The sequence below is a fragment of the Muntiacus reevesi genome, chromosome 11, assembly GCF_963930625.1.
Source record: "Muntiacus reevesi chromosome 11, mMunRee1.1, whole genome shotgun sequence".
NCBI lineage: Eukaryota > Metazoa > Chordata > Mammalia > Artiodactyla > Cervidae > Muntiacus > Muntiacus reevesi.
This window is the reverse complement of record NC_089259.1, coordinates 65390105-65407986: the sequence shown is the minus strand read 5'-3', so window position 1 is coordinate 65407986 and position 17882 is coordinate 65390105. Positions and strand designations below refer to the sequence as shown.

Here is a 17882-nt window from a genome sequence, read left to right as displayed (position 1 = left end):
TCCAAAAAAAAAAAAAAAAAAATCAGGCCAAAACAATCCAAAATTGCATCCAAAACAATGCATATTCTGGGGTGACATATTCTGCAGCCCTGTAATCCTATACTGTTTCTGTATTTTTGAAATATTCTTAAAAACCTATGTGGCACACCTGAAACTAATCCAATGTTGTAAGTCAATTATACTTCAATTTTTAAAAAGTTTAATGCTATAATAAAAACTTATATATGCTTTTAAAAAGAAGATGAAAGTGGATCGAAAAGATAACCTTCATTTATGACCAAAGGTCATCACTGTGGATATTACTAATACCCAATGGATAATATATACACTCAAGAACCAGCAGGGTACGCACAGCAGGCCCCTGTCCATTTGGCTCAATGCTCCTTCCTCCTCCCTCACTGTGTTGTCCTCAGTGGTTGCTCTCACCCCACTGCACCTTTTCAACCACCAGCCCCACTCCCCAGTCTTCTCGGTTGAGTGGAGGTGAGGAACATTTAGAACAAAAGATTGGGAAATAAATGTAAAGACCCAGTATGGCTCTTGGGGAACCAGCTCTCAGTCCAGGCAGAAACCCCACTGTGGGACTCAGAGGTTTCTGTTCCCTTCCTGCCCATCAGCTGAGCTCCAAAGTGAAGGTTGACACAAATATGTGCTTCCTACAGCCTCCACCTGGGCCAGAGACCATCAGCAAAAGTGACCTCAGACAAGGACCAAGTGACTGGGCAACCAGGCAGTGCTAGGCCATTTCTAAGGGTCATGAGAAGAGGACATAACCCCCAGCCACTCACCCCCTCTTACAGAAAGGGACTGGGTGAACCCACTCTGGCTCTCTGAGATCATCCCAATTACACAGCAGCAGGTGGAGACCTCGCCTCTCAGAGAGAAGCGCTGATGACCTGGGAGGTCGTCTCTGTGTCTCTCTCTGGCCCAGGCAGAGGCTTCAGCTCCTCCTCTCCACCCTAAGGGCCCTGGGCAGGCAGAGACCTGTGCTCCCCACACACATGGCCTGTGTGTCAGGGAATGTTTGACGGGAGGATCCCTCCGTGCTGTCTCTCATGAGTCCTTTGTCCCTCTTCAAGCGGAACAGCACGCTTCTCCCAGGGACTGAGGTCACTGTGTGAGACAGGCTTGGGCCTCCTTTAGTAAACATTCTCTCTAGGACAAAACTGCTTAGTCTCGCTCCCCTTTCTTGAGATATGGATTGTCTCCTGACCTTGTGACTGACATTACCCCTTGTTCCCTTGGTAACAGTTGCTGTACGTTTGGTTTTCTGATCTCTATCATTCCCGAAAGGAGTTTCTTGTACCACAGCCTATATATACTCATAGAAGAATCATTAAAGCACCTTTGCTCCATCAGACCTTAGGTCCCCATGTCTTTTTTGTTTCTCTCTCTCTCTCTCTCTCTCTCTCTCTTTTTCTGGCTGATTCTCTGGAGCATGGAGACCCATCGTGCTCACTTTCCTGCCCGGGCTTCTAAGACCCCCTCGAGGGGGCGCCTGGTGCCTTCGTGAGTGATGCACGTCCTGTGTCAAGGGCTTTATTGGTCCTCTGCATGAACCAGAAAATATAAGCCTCTTTCTCTCTTTTACTTTCTTATCATCAACTCTGTACCACTAGGTTCCGGTCCATTAAAGGACCCCAACACCTGTGGAGGTGCACACAGGGGCCAGGTATGCTGGGAGCTCACTGGCTATTCTGTCCTAATTAGGAGTGACCTATAAGTGCACCAAATTCAACATGAGTCTGGTACTTGTTTCTCTAAGCATTAAAGTGATTCCTAATATTCACAGGACAGAGGTTTTCATAGTTTGAATCCTAACCCTAAAAGCTTCACCCTTAACTGGCATCACCTGCTTCTTCTTGCTGGTGCTGCCAGTAGTTATGGTTGGTAACAGCACACTGCTTGGGAATCATGGATAATCTGCAAGGCATTCCATGTACCAGAGGAATTAAGAGAGCTGGAGGTCACAAAGAAAATCTGTTTACATTTTAAAGAATCCTGGGTTCAGTTTAGATCTTCCACTATCCAAAATACAAAGGCCAGGGACTTCCCTGGTAGTCCAGTGGTTAAGACTCCACAATTTCAATGCAGGAGGCAAGGGTTTGATCCCTGATCAGGAATCTATGATCCCATATGCCATGTAGCATGGCCAAAAAATAAAAATAATAAAACAAAGTGTGTAACTAGACTTTTCTAAAAAAAAAAAAAAATACAAAGAGAGAAAAGCAACATAGATAGAAGATCACAAGATGGGAAGTTATTTCATGAAACCAATTATTTAACTTTCATTCCATCTAACTCAGCAGATTTAATCACTGAAAACCCAAACACCACCTGCAAATGATTTCTGAAATGCGGCAGATCCTTTCTAGCTTTTTTATAAGAAATAACTTCTTTCTAACTTTTCCAAGCAACAGAGTGTCAACAGGTAAATCTAGGAAAACAGAAGTATTTGTGTTGGATTTCAGGCTTCTTTTAGCTGTTAGGGGAAATATTCAAGGTTTACTTCTCATTGAGCTTTACTGTCCCAAAACTTCTTGAACTTCACTGCATCAGAATGAAGAGCTCTTTCATTATTATTCCAATCAGTCCAGCTGGTCCTACCCAGTCATCACCCTAAGACCTCAGGCCTGGGGCACAAACTGTGTGCAGGAAAGTGTATTCAGACAACAGAGAAGGAGACCTGCTCCACATCCCAATAACTGACCTGGGGTTTTCATTCTCACTGAGCAAATGTGCCTCCAGATTCACAGAGATACCAGCTCTTTGAAAGCTTCCAGGTACTCTAACAACATTGATGTTCTGGGCAGAGATCAATTCCTCGAAGTCCCAGTGTTGTCATGTTCAAGAACCACTACCTTCCTACCCAAGGAGCCAATCTGTAATGGTGTCTTAACAGTGTGGATGGTTATTTAAAATTTAGCTCACCAGGTCAGTTACAACCTCTGCCACTTGGGGATGGTAATGAGGGAAAGTGGCTTCCTAAAGGGCTCCTGGCCCACCTGAACAAAGCATGACACTGGTGATAATAGTGTCAACACCTAGTCACTTCAGAAACCCAGGGCTCAATCACCTTGGTTCCACCCTCATTTATGATCCCCAATCTGACTTTCTGTTCCAGGGAGTTCCTAGTATCCTATTTCTTATACTTAGGCCAAGGTCAGGATGCATGAGTCTGAGACCATGAACACAAAGCTCTTAAGATGAGCCTTCCTGACCCTGGATGAGCTCTCAGTCATTGAGATGGTCAGGCTCAGAAGTCACAGTACCTGAGAGGGAACCTCAGTCTGTCGTTTATGCTTCGTGTGACCACAGGCACATGATATAACTACTTGGCACTAAATGTCCTCTTTCCTTAAACGGGGGTAATATAATACCTATGACTTAGTTGAGTTAACCAAAGGAATAAAATTTTACCACATATAAAGTGCTCATAGCAGTTCCAGATTATAGTATTTTTCAAATATACTTAATGCTATTATTACTGCACTACTAATAGTCCTGCTGTGGCCACTATCACAACTACTGAGTATGAGCCCCTTTACTGCTACTAGTGCTTCTAGTACTACTACAAGGATGAGTCCCCACATCTGCAAGGTCCTTGACTCCCCACTTCTCTGCCATGACCACCCAACAACCAACCTCCTGAAAGAGAAGCCAGGGCTCCACCAGTTGCACCTTATACAACCTCAGGCCTGGCCTTCCTGGATCCTCAGCAGGAAGTATTTCTGGAGATAAACAACTTTGGAATCAACACTCCCCACTGCCCTTCACAAGGCACTGCAGTATCTAGGTGGTCTGTGCCCTCTCAAAGGTAGCACTCTGCCCCACATACCTGTCCCATCCTCTGCCACAATGACCAACCCACCTGTGTCATCAAGGAGAGCTCTATCTCCCAGAACCATCCAGTCACCTGTGAGCTGACAGATTCTCTGGTTTCCCCAGTTGTATGGGGCAGACTTCACCTACCCAGCTGCCTACTACTCGCAGTGCCCTTCAGTAAAACAGTGTTTTTCTTTCCTTTTTCAACCATGCCATGAAGCTTGTGGGATCTTAGTTCCCCAACCAGGGATGGAACCTGCATTGGAAGCATGGCATCTTAACCACTGGACCACCAGGGAAGTCTAACAGAGCCTCTTAAACAAGGAACCATATCGCCCACCTGCAAACCACCCAACCCACCCCCTTCACCCCAACACAGTGGATTGATGACAACTCACCACCTTCTCCAGCTAAAACACCTCTTTCTCAGCAACAGCATCTTCCATCCCTCCTGCTCTCACACACTCACAGCCCGCCCGTGTCCCTAAGGCAGTGCTAAGGGACCACGAGCCACCCAGGGGGTCTGCAGCAGACTGCCAGCAGGCTCAGCCAGAACAGGGGGCTGCCGGCACTGTGTCCCCAGGTGGACTGTCCTCTGGGGGGTCTTGACCCAAGATCTTCAGGGTCACGGAGGTCACTGAGCTCACAGCTTTCTGCCTCTGGTTTGCCCTGAACATTCTTCCTTCACCCTCTGCCAATGCCAGGCTCCCAGACTCCACCTTCAACCAGCAAACCACCCCCACAGCCAGGGGCAGGAACCAGCATGGGTGGCTCACAAATTCTCCAAAATTCACAGTGAAACTGGAGCTCCTCCCAATCAGGGCCTTTGGTTTGGGGTACCCAGCCCACTGGGAAGGGGGCACCCAGGGGAATGGATGTGCTCTTGAAAGCTCTGGGCAACTTCAGCTGAGATGCAAGGCTCTGGAATCTGTTCCCCTTGAAGAGGATGGGGTGACAATTACCACTTTAGGAAAGCATTTATCAGGTGTATCTGATAAATGTGACCCAGCTATCTCACTGCTGCACAAATACCCAAAGAAAACTGTAATTCAATGTATGGTAAAAAATCACCACAATATTGTAAAGTAATTATCCTCCAACTAAAATAAATTACTTAATTTTTAAAAAGACACATGCATCTCAATATTCACTGCAGCGCTATTTAAAATGGCCAAGACATGAAAGTAACCTAAATGTCAATCAACAGAGAAATGGATAAAGAAGATGTAGTACATCTATACAGTGGAACATTACTCAGCCATAAAAAGGAACAAAACTGGATCATTTGTAGAGATGTGGATGGACCTAGAGAGTGGCATACAGAGTGAAGTAAGTCAGAAAGAGAAAACAAATATTGTATATTGATGCATATATGTAGAATCTGAAAAAACATAGTATAAATGTTCTTAATCACAAAGCAGAAATAGAGAAGAAATTTATGGATACCAAGGGGGAAGGGGAGGTGGAATGAACTGGGAAACTGTGGTTGACATATCTTCACTACTATTTATAAAATAGACAGCTAATAAGAACCTACTATATAGCACAGGGAACTCTACTCAATGCTCTGTGGTGACCCAAATAGGAAGGAAATCCAAAAAAGAGGCAATGTGTGTGTTCATAAAGCTGATTCACTCTGCTGTACAACAGAAACTAATTCAACATGGTAAAGCAACTATACTCCAATAAAAATTAAAAACAATTATTTGCTGAGCACCTGTGCTATTGTAACTGGGAAAAGTCAATTTTGATTCTTCCATGATAGATTTGTGTCTTAGGCCACTTTTGTTGTTACAGTCACACATAATGGCCTGCCTCAGAGAATCCTGCCCCTCTGCCTGACTGTTAAACGAAAGTGCCTTTGTTCAGAACCCTGTCCACCTGTAGATGGCAGGAAGGAAGAAATTAACACATCCCCCTGCCTGAGGCTTGCCATTCTAGGAGATACTTGCAAGATTAAACAAACTTTTTACTTTGTTTCCTCACCTCACCTCATCTCTGATCCATAAAAAAATCTGGCATCCAGAACCCCCACAGGATGGTTACTTTGAGACATTATTCTGCAACCTTCTTGGTCAGCCAACTCTGCATCCCTGGATTCATTGGCAGCAAGTAGTGCAAGATTGGGCTTGGTAACATTACTGGGGCTCTGGTTCAAATTTACTTTCTCAAAACCATGAGGCACATATTCCTTGAGGTTATAGGATCTTTTTTTGGTCAAAGATCATTATGTCATTTACTAATCACCAACAATATCCTAACTTGGAATAAAACATCTTTTCTTTTCAGTCCTTCTTTCCAGGATACTACATTTTAATCAGTTAAAAGGAAAAGAGTAATTCCCCAGAGGTCCAGTCCTATAAGCATCTTTCTGTTCTAAAGATAAATACAACCATTGAGCTACATCTTGTTTCCTAGACATTTTATCTTCTGATCTTAAACCACTGGCCTCTTTCCCTACTGGTTGCATCCATCTCAGTACTGATCTGCATATATACAGCAATGCACTGTAAAAGTTTTTACCTCAAAAAGCGTAAAAATTGCAAAAGGCAAATAGGATTTCCAGTAACACTTTATGATTGCTTTCATTAAAGAAGGCTCCCGTGTGTCTTCATTGGCTCTCAAAACTTCCTGATCCCAGTACCTGTGATGAGAAACAAAGCACAGTGAAGAACAGCATGTCCACCAAAGGGAAATCAGGGAGGTGGCAGAGTGGAAGATGAGCGTTTACTACAGGGCACTCTGTGGCTGCCCCATAGATGCTGGCTAACTGCTCACAGGGCTGCTTGTGAGCAAAGATGAACGGTGCAGACCCTGAAGCACCAGGCCTGTTTCCCTTCAACAGGCCTTGAAGGGAAAAGTCCTAGTCTCAGGAAATGAGTTCCTGCCAAACTTTGCTGGATTCACAGCACCATGAGCAGCTCAAGAGGGCAGACATCCTCTTCCTGTTGCAGAAAAGAAGCTAATTCTGACTACATGTTGGAAACTAGTTCTCTGACTTGCTTTTTGTTGCTTTTGTTATTGCAGTCATACATAATGGCCTGCCTCAGATGACCCTGTCACTCTGCCTGACTGTAAACTAAAGTGCTTTTGTTCAGCTTTTAGATAATCTGACCTCCCCCACTGTGAATAGAAGACATTAACACTCCCCTTCCAAAGGTTGGCCATTCCCTTGGAGATGTGTTATAGGACTGAAAATCCTTCACTTTACTTCCCCACTGCCTCTCCCTCCCTATTCTGCATTTTGACTTTAGTTCCTCATTGCTTCCTTCTCTCTGACTCTACAAAAGAACCTGGCATCCAGACCTCGACAAGATGCTTACTCTGAGACACTAGTCTGCCATCCTCTCGGTCAGCCAGCTTTCCAAATAAAGTTATATTCCTTGCCTCAACACCTTTTCTCTCAGATTCATTGGTCTATCATGTGGTGAGCAGAGTGAGCTTGGACTAAGTAACACTCGAGGGACCCCACCTGCAGGGACAGAGCTCAGCCTCCAAGGCCTTGATTGCGGGCTCCCTCCACTTGCACAGATGCACAGGGAACATAGACTCCCCGAACCTCCAAAGTGGGCTAAGACCAGGGTTAGCTTGAGACAGGTGAGCATGCCAGGTCAGGGGAGGAGGCTCAGAAGAACCCAGAGGAAGGCAAAGCCCTCCCCCCCACCACACACACACGTTTAGCCCCACGTGGAAATTCTCACTCTCCCTCCCTTCTCCCTGCTGCCTGGGCTCACCCTTGCAGCTCTTCTCCAAGGCGCTGGGAGCGATCTTCCGGAAGCACCGAGTACATGTCATCATCTTCTAATCTCCGTTTGTGACCAATTTTAAACAAGGGATTTATCCACCTGTTAAAAATTAAGAGAAAAGAAGAGAGACATAAATTCAAACTACACATCTTGTTGCAGAGAAGAAGCCAATTCTGACTCCATGTTGAAAACTGTTTCTTTGACTTGCTTTTATTATCAAAATCATACACAATGACCTGCCTCAAAGAACACTTGTCCTTCTGCTTGACTGTAAACTACAGTGCCTTTGTTCAGCTCGTGGAGAGATAGTTTGTCCCTGCCCGCCTGTGAGTAGAAGAGATTAACACACCCCTTCCAAAGGCTGGCCATTCCCTTGGAGATGTTTTGCAAGACTGAAGACCTGTTTACTTTACTGCCTCTCCCTTTCTACTTTGCTTTTTTAGCTCCTTATTGTTTTTTTCCTCTGTGATCAAATAAAAGAACCTGGCATCCAGACCCCAATAAGATGGTTATTTTGAGGCACTAGCCTGCCATCTTCTCAGTCAGTCAGTTCCCCAGTGAAAGTCTCTACCTTGCCTCAGCAGCTTGTCTGTCAGATTCATCAGCCTATTGTGAGGCGAGCATAGTGAGCTTGGACTCAGTAACAATCTTTAATTGGAACCCTATATTAATGGACTTTATTAAAAAGAAAAGTCTACATTTAAAATACATAGAGAGATGAGTGGCGGGAATATATGGGCATCCCTGGTGGCTCAGTGGTAAAGAACCCACCTGCCAATGTGGAAGACACGGATTCAATCCCTGGGTCAGAAAGATGCCCTGGAGAAGGAAATGGTAACCCACTTCAGTATCTTGCCTGGGAAATCCCAGGCACAGAGGAGCCTGGTGGGCTATTGTGCATGGGGTCACAAAAGAGTCAGACACAACTTAATGACTAAACAACAACACATTCATGTGTATGCCCTAGCTCTATACACTGGAAGGGTCCTAAAAGCAAAGACACACCAGCCACAAAGAACATTCCAGCGCCCAAATGTTAGGGGTTTTGTTTCTTTAACCTATATAATTACAAAATAATTTTCTTGTGATGAGAACTTTCACAGTTGAGAAATAAAATACTGCTTCCCATATCAGTAAACTAAGGATGTAGAGTAATCAATGATTGCAGCCACCTCCCTCTGAGTGAATGAACTGGTGAGTCCTTTGGGAACACAGGAAACAAACAAACAAACAAAAGACCTTGCTATATGTTGTTGCTATTCAGCTGCTCAGTCATGTCTGACTCATTGCAACCCCATGGACTGCAGCACGCCAGGGTTTCCTGCCCTTCAGGATCTCTCGGAGTTTGCTCAAACTCACACCCATAGAGCTGATGATGCCATCCAACCATTTCATCCTCTGTTGCCACTCCTTCTCCTGCCCTCAATCCTTCCCAGCAACAGGGTCAAACTGCAGCAACTCCCAATAGTGACCCCAGACGGAGCTCAGGATGACAAAACACAGGATACTGGCCCCAGATAACTGAGGTGCATATCAAAGGAATGATTTCCATGAGCCCAGATTCCTGCATCTTCCCACTCAAAGAAAAGCACTAAATTCTTTAATTTGAGATATCTGGTTTTCTTTCATTAAGAATAATATTTTGACATTCAGACTACCTGTCCTTTAGGGGAAAACTCCTCTATAACTGGACTCTACACCCTCACCTCCTCAGAGCACTTTTCTCAGGGTTACTTGAGATGCTTCCTCCTAGACTTGTAGTCTTAAGAATATCTACTGAATAAAACTTAACTGTCAATATTTAGGCTCTGCAACTTTTTTTCAGTCGACTCTCTTAGGTACTTTAGGTGCTTTCAAATATGCAATATAATAATTTTTCAATGTATTTTAGTAGTTTGGGGGAGGTAATTTTATTTTATTTGAGGAGGTAATTTTAACTTTCTTTATGGTTGCACTGAGTCTTCATTGATATGAATGGGCTTTCTTGAGTTGTGTTGAGCAGGGGCTACTCTCTAGTTGTGGTGCTCAGGCTTATCATTGTGATGGCTTCCCATATTGCGGAGCATGGGCTTAGTTGCCCTGCAGCATGTGAGATATTCCCAGACCAGGGACTGAAACTGTGTTCCCTGTATTGGCAAGCAGATTTTTTATGACTGGACCACCAGGAAAGTCTGCAATACAGTATTATTTACTATAGTTGCCAACCTGGACATTAAGTCTTCATGATTTATTTGTAACTGGAATTTTGTGCCTTTTGTTCCTCTTCACCTAGATCCTGGTTTTTAATATATTTTTTCCTAAAAGGAACCAGGCTCCTTGAAACAATGGCTAACTCCAAGGCTGGGAGACTGTGTGCAAGCACCTGACAATTAGCTGTTTTGACTGTAATGTAATTTCCTAACATCAAGCTATGGAGACATCCATTTCAAAAACACTCACCTCCAATGAACACGGGCCAGCTACACGACTAGATAAAGAGCCAGGCCAGCTCACCCATGAAGTTCCCTTTTGTAGAAAGCTCAGGTTGACTTGATAACAGACTATCTAACTGCCTGCTTACTTCTCCCTTCCTGTTCTTTTAATTCCCACTCTCATGTTTTAATTAACCAATAAAGAGTGAACCTGATTAATACTAGACACCACACTCTCAACCCCAATGAGGCAGAAACCCAGGTCCAAATACTCTCTCCCTGCAGAGTACATCATGAGAAACGCTGGGCTGGAAGAAGCACAAGGTGGAGTCAAGATTGCCGGGAGAAATATCAATAACCTCAGATATACAGATGGCACCACCCTTACTCCTTGTGTTAGGGGAAGCACACTGACTGAAACCGCCCACCCTGGCCAGGCACCATAGTAACCATTTGCATGAGTTGTTTTATGGCAGGAGATCCTGATAAGGAATACGGAACTAATAAGCCACCACCAGCCCGAAGAGTTCGGGAAAGATCGAGAGGAGACACTACCTGTCCGTCCACTTCCCAGAATCCCTCTTGCTAGCATCCACCTTGGCTGAGCGCTGCGTGCGCCACCAGGAAAGACTCTGAATTAGAATGATTGGCCAAAGACCACCCGGAAATGAATCCCATCACCATAAAACCCAAGACTGCGAGCCACGCGGCACAGCAGTTCTCCTGGGTTCCCTTACCCTCCTGCTCTCCACCCGGGTGCCCTTTCCCAATAAAATCTCTTGCTTTGTCAGCATGTGTCTCCTCGGACAATTCATTTCCGAGTGTTAGACAAGAGCCCAGTTTCGGGCCCTGGAAGGCGTCCCCCTTCCTGCAACACTTGGAAGGAAAGTTATGACCAACCTAGATAGCATAGTAAAAAGCAGAGACACTACTTTGCCAACAAAGGTCCGTCTAGTCAAGGCTATGGTTTTTCCAGTGGTCATGTATGGATGTGAGAGTTGGACTGTGAAGAAAGTTGAGCACCGAAAAATTGATGCTTTTGAACTGTGGTGTTGGAGAAGACTCTTGAGAGTCCCTTGGATTGCAAGGAGATCAAACCAGTCCATCCTAAAGGAGATCAGTTCTGGGTGTTCATTGGAAGGCCTGATGCTGAAGCTGAAACTCCAATACTTTGGCCACCTTATGTGAAGAGTTGACTCACTGGAAAAGACCCTGATGCTGGGAGGGATTGGGGGCAGGAGGAGAAGGGGATGACAGAGGATGAGATGGCTGGATGGCATCACCGACTCGATGGACATGAATTTGAGTAAACTCCCGGAGTTGGTGATGGACAGGGAGGCCTGGTGGGCTGTGCTTCATGGGGTCACAAAGAGTCGGACACGACTGAGCGACTGAGCTGAACTGAGACTACGCTAAAGCCTTTGACTGTGTGGATCACAACAAACTTTGGAAAATTCTTCAAGAGATGGGAATACCAGACCAACTTACCTGCCTCTTTAGAAATCTGTATGCAGGTCAAAAAGCAACAGTTAGAATAGGACATGGAACAACAAACTGGTTCCAAATTGGGAAAGGAATATGTCAAGGCTATATATTGTCGCCCTGCTTATTTAACTTATATGCAGATTACATCATGTGAAATGCTGGGCTGGATGAAGCACAAGCTGAAATCAAGATTACTGGGAGAAATATCAATAACCTCAGATATGCAGATGACACCATCCTTATGGCAGAAAGTCAAGAGGAACTAAAGAGCCTCTTGATGAATGTGAGAGGGGAGAGTGAAAAAGCTGGCTTAAGACTCAACATTCAAAAAACAAAGATCATGGCATCCAGTCCCAGCACTTCATGGCAAATGGTTGCGGAAACAATGAAAACAGAGACAGGATTTATTTTCTTGGACTCCAAAATTACTACAGATGGTGACTGTAGCCATGAAAATAAAAGATGCTTGCTCCTTGGAAGAAAAGCTATGAGAAACCTAGACAGCATATTAAAAAGCAGAGACATTACTTTGCTGACAATGTCCATCTAGTCAAAGCTATGGTTTTTCCAGTAGACAGGTATGGATGTGAGAGTTGGACTATAAAGTTGAGTGCCGAAGAATTGATGTTTTTGAACTGCAGTGTTGGAGAAGACTCTTGAGAGTCCCTGGACTGCAAGGAGATCCAACCAATCCATCCTAAAAGGAATCAGTCCTGAATATTCATTGGAAGGACTGACGCTGAAGCTGAAACTCCTTTGGCCACTTGACACAAAGAACTGACTCATTGGAAAAGACCCTGATGCTAGGAACGATTGAAGGCAGGAGGAGAAGGGGACGACAGAGGATGAGATGGTTGGATGGCACCACCGACTCAGTGGACGTGAGTTTGGGTAAGCTCCAGGAGTTGGTGATGGAGAGGGAAGCCTGGCGTGCTGCAGTCCATGGGGTCGCAGAGAGTCGGACAGGACTGAGTGACTGAACTGGACTGAACTCTCTCTCCTCCATCCAGGACATCACTGTGTCACCCCGTGTGTGCCTTGTGCCCTCCAGGACACGTGAGTGATAAACCCTGCCTTTTCAAAGTTCCCTAATGGCTGTTGCTGAGACTCGTCTCACAATCCTCAGAACTACAAGTACAGGTCAGGTCACAACACTGGCTCCAAAAGGGGTGCTGCTACAACCAGTATGAACCAGGTGAGCAAACCCCTAGGCATTTCCAGCAACAGAACCACTATCAGTAGGTGAAAAACAACAGCCAGAGAAAGTACAAGCCGGGCCTGGAACACCTTGCACCATAAAATAAGGAAGTGCTCAAGGAATTGAGAGATGAAATTATTTTAAGAAATTAAATATTTCCTGCAATATCAGTAAACAAGGAGCTGCTGAGCCCTGAGGAAATTCAGGAAGGAAAAGAATACCTGTCATCTAGCAGCCAAAGACTTCAACCACTCTCTGCAGCCATTCCCTGTGATGAGCCCTAAGGAAACTCAGCATATGAAAACACAGGATACTGGCTGCAGATAACAGAGATACATAACAAAGGAATAACTTCAGTGAGCCCAGACTCTTGTCTTCCCATACATAGAAAAGCACTAAATTCCTTGACTTGGGATATTCTATTTTCTTTAATTTACAATAATCTTTTGATGTTCCTGACTACTTGGCCTTTGTCGCAAAATTCCTATATATCCTATCTCCTCCTCTTGCCTCCCTGGAGTCGTTTCTCTAAGGCTGTCTCCCGGGCTGCAGTCCTCATTTTGCCTCAAATAAATTGTAATTCCCAACTTTCATGTTGTACAAATTTTTTTCAACAGAATCATGAGGATGTGTAGAAAGGACAGATAAGTCAGCTTGAAGGGCTCTCACTAGACAAACCTGGGATACTTCAAGCACAGAAATAAATAAATGGGGCTTCCTTGGTGGTAAAGAATCCACCTGCCAATGTAGGCAAGACAGCTTTGATCCCTTGTCCAGGAGGATCACACATGTCACAAGATAACCACTGAGCCAGCACTCTAGAATCCCTAAGCTGCAACTGCTGAGCCCAAGAACTGCCACTACTAAAGCCCATTCATTCTAGGGCCCATGCTCTAAAACAAGAGAGACCACTGCTCACAAACCACAACTAGAGAGTAGCCCCTGTTCTCCACAAGGAAAGCCCACGCACAACAATAAAGACCTAGCACAGCCAGAAATAATAAATAAATAAAAGAAATAATCTCGCCTTTAGAAAAAAAAAATAAAAATACATGGCAATGAATTATAACCCATTAAATATTGAATGAATCCATGAATCCTTACTGTGACATAAACAGGAGAGAAGGGAAAGCTTTTCCATTCTAGAATACAAACAAACATAGATAGAAGGAACAATGGAGTTGGAAAACTATCCATGGAACTTAAAACTAATGGGTAAAGTTTGATGTGGAGTTTGATATTTACATAATCTCAAATTATCTCTGCAAATTACTTATTAATTTTAACAGAAGAAAGTAGTAACTATATAGAAGATCACCCCACAAAACCCCATTCAAATCCAGTATGCACTGTGTAAGATAATAATTAATATGCAGAGATAGCCCAAAGATTAAGATCAATTTACTGATTTTGCCAGGGTTAGGAAATTTTCAAGGTGAGATGATAATAACCTGCAAAAGTGAAGATCATATTTCTTATACCTATTGCTTTATTCCTCGCACAATATAGTTATAGTGCAGAGAAGATGCTCAAGAACTATATGTTAAATAAATGAATGTCTATGAATTATTAAATAAGCAATAAGAGACTGAGCTTCAGATTGTGCAAACCCTGCCTGGCATGCCTAAAGGACCCTGTCCAGGAGTCTGGAGACTGGATTCTACTCCCAGCAGTGGTAATGAGGACCCAGGACCTCGAAGATCCACTTCCCCACTGCTCCCCTACTCCATTCCAGTTCAGTACGTTCATGACACTTAATATTTCTAGGTCTCAATTTCCTTCCAAAACAAAAGTATAAATCTATGAGTTTTATTACCAAACTGGCTTAAAAGATGTTGGGTCATTTATCCTACAATTATTCCCTATAGAAATCACTCAGAAAATTAGCACTGGGACTTACCCAGATAATGACATCCTGCCTGAGAGGTCCTCTGTAAAAAGATGCTCAACATCACTAACCATTAGGGAAAGGAGACACCACCTCACATTTTAGAAGAGCTAATATGGGGAGCAGGGAGAAGAAAAAAGAAGATTTGTCAAGGATATGAAGAAACTGGGCCCTTACACACTGATGGTGGGGGAAGGGATGTAAAATGGACACAGGACGAATACTGTATGATTCTCCTTATGTGAAGGTACTCAGAGCAGTCAAATTTAGAGAGAAACAAAGTGGCCCTGTGGTTCCCAGGGGCTGGAAAGGGACTGAGGAGTTAGTGTTTAATGACACACTAATGCAGGATGAAAAGAGTTCTGAAAATAGGTTGTATTATAATGTGAATGTACAAAACAACCCTGAATCAAATGCTTAAAAGTGGTTAAGATGGTAAATTTATGGTTTGTGCATTTTACCACTATTTTTTAAAATTTAAAGAGAAAAAAATTGTACTTGGTGTACCTCAGGCGGAAATCTTCCTGTGTTAGAGTCTAGGTTTTACCACTCTCTGGTTGTATGACCTTGAACTAGTCACGTAACCTCTCAGTATTGGTCTCTGAAAAGTGGGGAGAACACCTGGAGAACACCTGTCTGGGCTGTTGAGGGATTAACTGTAAGGATCAATGTTGTTCTGAACAGGAAAAGTCAGACAAAGAGCAGTTGTCACCACGACACCACTCTTGAGTAATCCCATGCAGAAAAGAGATGAATTTGCTCAATTAGGCAAATTTCTTTCCCCATGGCTCTTGATTTAAGGACTTACACAAATTCCTTTGCTGCCAAATCTCAAAATGCCACACAGACCCCTCTGGATACCATCAAGGGAGGAAGATTTTCACCTCCATTAGATGACTGACAGGAACCTAAATCACATGTCACCACCTAAATAAGGATTTGGACCTGGAGACCTGGATCAATTGACTCCTTAATTCCAATTTATCCCTGAGGGCATATACTCAACAATTCAACCACTGCCAAATGAGCTATCCCTCAACTCAGTTCCACCCCAAGAATTGTCCTCTCCACCATGATCCTTTCTCCTTCCCTCTCCTCTTACAGATCTTCATCCAGCAGCAGTATTTCCCACTAACTGTCCCACCAGTGACCACACTCCTTCAGGGCAATGACTACTTACATACTACATGGAATCTCCATGACCAAGCACAGTGCCTGGCACAGATGTCACTGGAACCCATCCAGGGTGATATCAGAACACCCACATTGCTGGTGAGCTATCTTGATGTGGATTACCACCTGGCTTTCTCAGAGTGGCCCAAGCCAAATCCAATTAGTCATGAGTGTCAAAGCTCAAGTTAGAATCTTCTCTCCTTTCCTCTGAGACTTTCCTTGGTTCCTAAAACTTGTTCAAAATCCATTTTCTCATCCCTTCCCCTTTCATCTGCTCTCTGTTCTTTCCATTTCAAAATAATCGAAGCAGCAGCGCAGGCTATGTGCCCCACCTTCCCCAAGGCTCTCGGTTTTCTCCATACCCTCTGCCCTGGGGTCCACCAGGCTATGGGCACTACAGAGCCTCCTGCCTCAGAACTTCTAGGCCTTTTCTGCTTCATGCCTGGCCTTTTGTCTCCCTTCTCTCCTATCAGCTAATCAAAGACTTTTACTTCTTCACAGTGTCCCTTGTCTTATTGATAGAGTCAATCCTAGGCAGATAAGAAGTCTAGGGGTCCCCAGGAGAGAGGGGTCTGGAATTCTCAAGGAGGAAGAAAGGACAAACTTTTTATCCCTCTACATTCCTTAGGATTATAAAATAATAATGTATCCTGCTTGAGGACAGTCTCTGGAAAAAACCTTCTGGTTAATCCTATTATCTTAAGGTGTAAATTATGGGAGTAGGTATAGTGAGGTCTTTACAACCTCCAGACATTCTTTTGATTCACTGTAATAACTAATTAGAGAGTATATAACTCCATGGCTAACACTAGCAAGGGGGTACTCTTTCTGCCCCCTTCTGATGCCTATGTCAGAAGCTTTCTCTATCTCCTTTATACTTTAATAAAACATTATTATACAAAAGCTCTGAGCGATCAAGCCTCATCTCTGGCCCCAGATTGAATTATTCTCCTCTGGAGGCCAAGGATCCCAGCATCTTTGCATGGTTCAGCAACAACCTTTCATTATCATCACACATATTCCCAACACTTTTTCCCACACTACAGCTAACACCAAGAATATACTATTACACATAGATAACTGTTTTAAATCATCTTCTTTAAGAGAAAAAAAGATACACACATTTGATACATTTGCAAAAATTCAGTAACAGTGAGAGTAAAAAATGAGAAGTCACAAGTAAAATACTGTTCCTGCTGACCAACTCCCAATGTTGTGATGGGATTAAAGTACTGCTGATTGGAACTAGTAAGCAACCAGCAGGTGACACCCTACCTGCATGTAGCAGGTACATGGCCACCACTAGGTACAGGACTCAATCATCACCAAAGTCCCTCTGAGTGCCTAGTACTGATTCGCCTCAGAATATCTGGTCTTTAGTATCTGTTCCAATCAACCACTCTCTTCTAAACTATTAAACTTCTTCCCCATGAGGAATGACAGAGCTCTTGCTTCCAAGTTCCAGGTATCCTTCCTGAAAGTAGGCAATATATCTGCCTACCCAAGCAAGCCTTTGATGCCACTCACTGGGATTTGAGAAACCAAAGCATAGGAAAGAAACTACTTTATTTGGATCAAATAATCAATCCAGAACCTGAATTAAATACACATGAACATGTAATTCATATTTTCTTAATTAGAGAACACAACTCAATACCAAAGAACTGAGAATCTTGTGAGTTATCTTGATGCTTTAACAGATTGCTCAAAGTTTATCAGTTCCTGAGAAATAAACATTGGTGCACTTAGGTGAATTTGGGAGATATGTCATCTTATGCAGCTTGCAAAACCAAGCCTCCTGCCTCAGTACAATCAGGACCAATGTGAGTGTCTGCATATTTGCAGTAGCCCCAACCTGCTTTCCCCATCACATATCCCTCTGTCCCAACAGGAACCTTTTCTCACAGCCAGGTTGGTTTCCATCTTATTCCTGAACACTCACTGATATGCCTACCTTTATCCTCCCACCCTGCATCCACCCCAGTCCTTCATAGGTCTTTATCTGTAACTGAGCAGAACCCTATGGGGTCTTCCCAAGACAGATCCCTTCCCCATATCGTCTGCTTTAACTCCTCTCTGAAGGACCCAGATGACACTATTTGAATCGTATTTTCTGAGTTGTTTTACAGATGTGAAAACCCCCACCTAAAGGAAGA

The 17882-nt window shown here is 43.8% G+C and overlaps 1 protein-coding gene across 2 annotated transcripts in view; it reads right to left on the bottom strand.

Annotated features, from left to right (window-relative positions):
* Positions 1 to 17882, bottom strand: part of LOC136144257 (ATP-binding cassette sub-family C member 4-like) — a 243740-nt gene that overhangs the window by 193795 nt on the left and 32063 nt on the right. For both annotated transcript variants that reach the window (XM_065902003.1, XM_065902004.1), the window contains exons 2-3: positions 7560 to 7670; positions 6349 to 6469 (exon numbers count right to left, since the gene is read on the bottom strand). In XM_065902003.1, the coding sequence (XP_065758075.1) occupies positions 6349 to 6469; positions 7560 to 7670 (232 nt within the window). The remainder of the gene's footprint in view (positions 1 to 6348; positions 6470 to 7559; positions 7671 to 17882) is intronic.